General features: G+C 46.3%; 2 protein-coding genes across 2 annotated transcripts in view; one reads left to right on the forward strand and one right to left on the reverse strand.

Moving 5' to 3' along the window:
• LOC116693749 (piggyBac transposable element-derived protein 4) overlaps window positions 1–1,461 on the forward strand; it is a 4,286-nt gene extending 2,825 nt beyond the window's left edge. Inside the window, exon 2 of the mRNA XM_032522977.1 lies at window positions 1–1,461. This exon is cut by the window's left edge and continues 602 nt beyond it. Within this exon, the coding sequence (XP_032378868.1) occupies window positions 1–1,367 (1,367 nt within the window). The 3' untranslated portion in view covers window positions 1,368–1,461.
• The window catches only part of LOC116693743 (protein kinase C-binding protein NELL1), a 296,583-nt gene that overhangs the window by 133,072 nt on the left and 161,791 nt on the right, over window positions 1–1,720 (reverse strand). The gene's annotated exons all lie outside the window — the stretch shown is intronic.

Here is a 1,720-nt window from a genome sequence, read left to right on the forward strand (position 1 = left end):
TCTGGAGAGGATCTAAGCTGTTCAGTCTGCCATTTCCTGCCTCTGTCATGCCCTGCCGACGCTTCCTAGCCATCTCCCGCAGTCTACACATGAACGATCCTGCAGTTGAAGCGGCCAATGATCAGAAAAAGGGGACATCAGGGTACGACAGACTTTGCAAAATAAAGCCGCTATATGGGCAGATTTTGGAGGCCAGCTACACTTTCTTTCATCCCCACCAGCATATCTCCATAGATGAGCGGATGGTGGCGAGTAAAGCAAGGATCGGGTTCAAGCAGTACATTAAAAGCAAGCCTACTAAATGGGGCTTTAAGCTTTTTGTTTTAGCCGACTCGTCCTGTGGCTACACCCTGAACTTTTTTGTGTATGTGGGAAGAGAAGGTGAACCCACAGGGAAGGGGGTGAGCTACGATGCTGTCATGAGACTGCTGAACATCCCCTTTCTAGGCAAAGGATACAAGCTCTATGTGGACAACTTTTACACTAGTCCAACTCTATTCCTTGACCTCCTTCAGAGAAAAATCTGGGCATGCGGCACCGTTCGTTCTAACGTGGCTGGTTATCCCAAAACAAAAAGGAATGACATGCCCGTAAAAACCCCAAGGGGAACTATCCGGTGGCTCAGAAAAGGAGGGTTACTGTTTGTTAAGTGGTTAGACACCCGGGGGGTAACAATGTGCTCCACTCTACACAAAGCATACAGCAATGACATGGTGAAGCGCCGAGTGAAAGATGCAGATGGGCGGTGGACAGTGAAGGAGGTGTCTATCCCAGGATGCATCAAAGATTACAACCAGCACATGGGGGGGGTTGACTTGTCAGATGCACTCATTAGCTACTACAACGTCCTCCATAAAACCCAGAAATGGTACAAGACTTTGTTTTATCATTTTGTGGACATAGCCACCGTGAATGCCTTCCTCCTCCACAAAGGAATGTGCAAACTGCAGAATCGGCCTGTGTTAACACAGAAAAACTTCAGGGAACAACTGATTTGGTCCCTGGCGGAGATTGGGTCCACTCCACGTCGCTCAGCTCCGCAAAACTTCATGTTGCCCGCTTCTCCATTCAAAGTGCCGCCCGCCTCCCCGTCCACTGTACTGGCCACCTCTCCTCCTCCTGCGTCCGCTGAGATGCCGCCTGCTACAGCCACTGATGCTCCAGGTCTAGGTCACCTGCCAGCCTACTTTGTGGAACAAATGACCAATGTGGCTCCCAGAGATCGGGCCACTGCCGGCAGAAGGGCATGTGTGGTCTGTAAAAGAAAGTCGCCTGTCTACTGCAGCACTTGTCAGAAAACCCTTTGTTTCACTTCTTTTAGGAACTGTTATAGTGAGTGGCATAGAGGAAATAAGGTTTGTTTCTAAGTGACTACACTTACGTGTATAGTCTATAGCCTTTAATAGGCAGAGTGAACCAGACTGTCATGGCGATTCTCCCTTCATAAACATATGCCATTGATCACCAACTGCCAGAGTTTCCTACAACTATTTCTTGTATTTGTTTATTTAATACAGGCAAAGTGCATATTAATGGCCATTTCTGCCAATACGCCAGAGTTAACCAAAAGGCTATTTTTCATCTGCAGTCCCTAGACAGATTGTAACAAGTCACCTTAAAAAGTAAAATTACATATTTACATAACACCATAACAGTTACAATATATGATACATTGGGTTAAAGTACTACTATAAAAGTTAAATATAAGAAAAGTTAAGTT

This window comes from Etheostoma spectabile, chromosome 1 (assembly GCF_008692095.1).
Source record: "Etheostoma spectabile isolate EspeVRDwgs_2016 chromosome 1, UIUC_Espe_1.0, whole genome shotgun sequence".
Classification (NCBI taxonomy): Eukaryota; Metazoa; Chordata; class Actinopteri; order Perciformes; family Percidae; genus Etheostoma; species Etheostoma spectabile.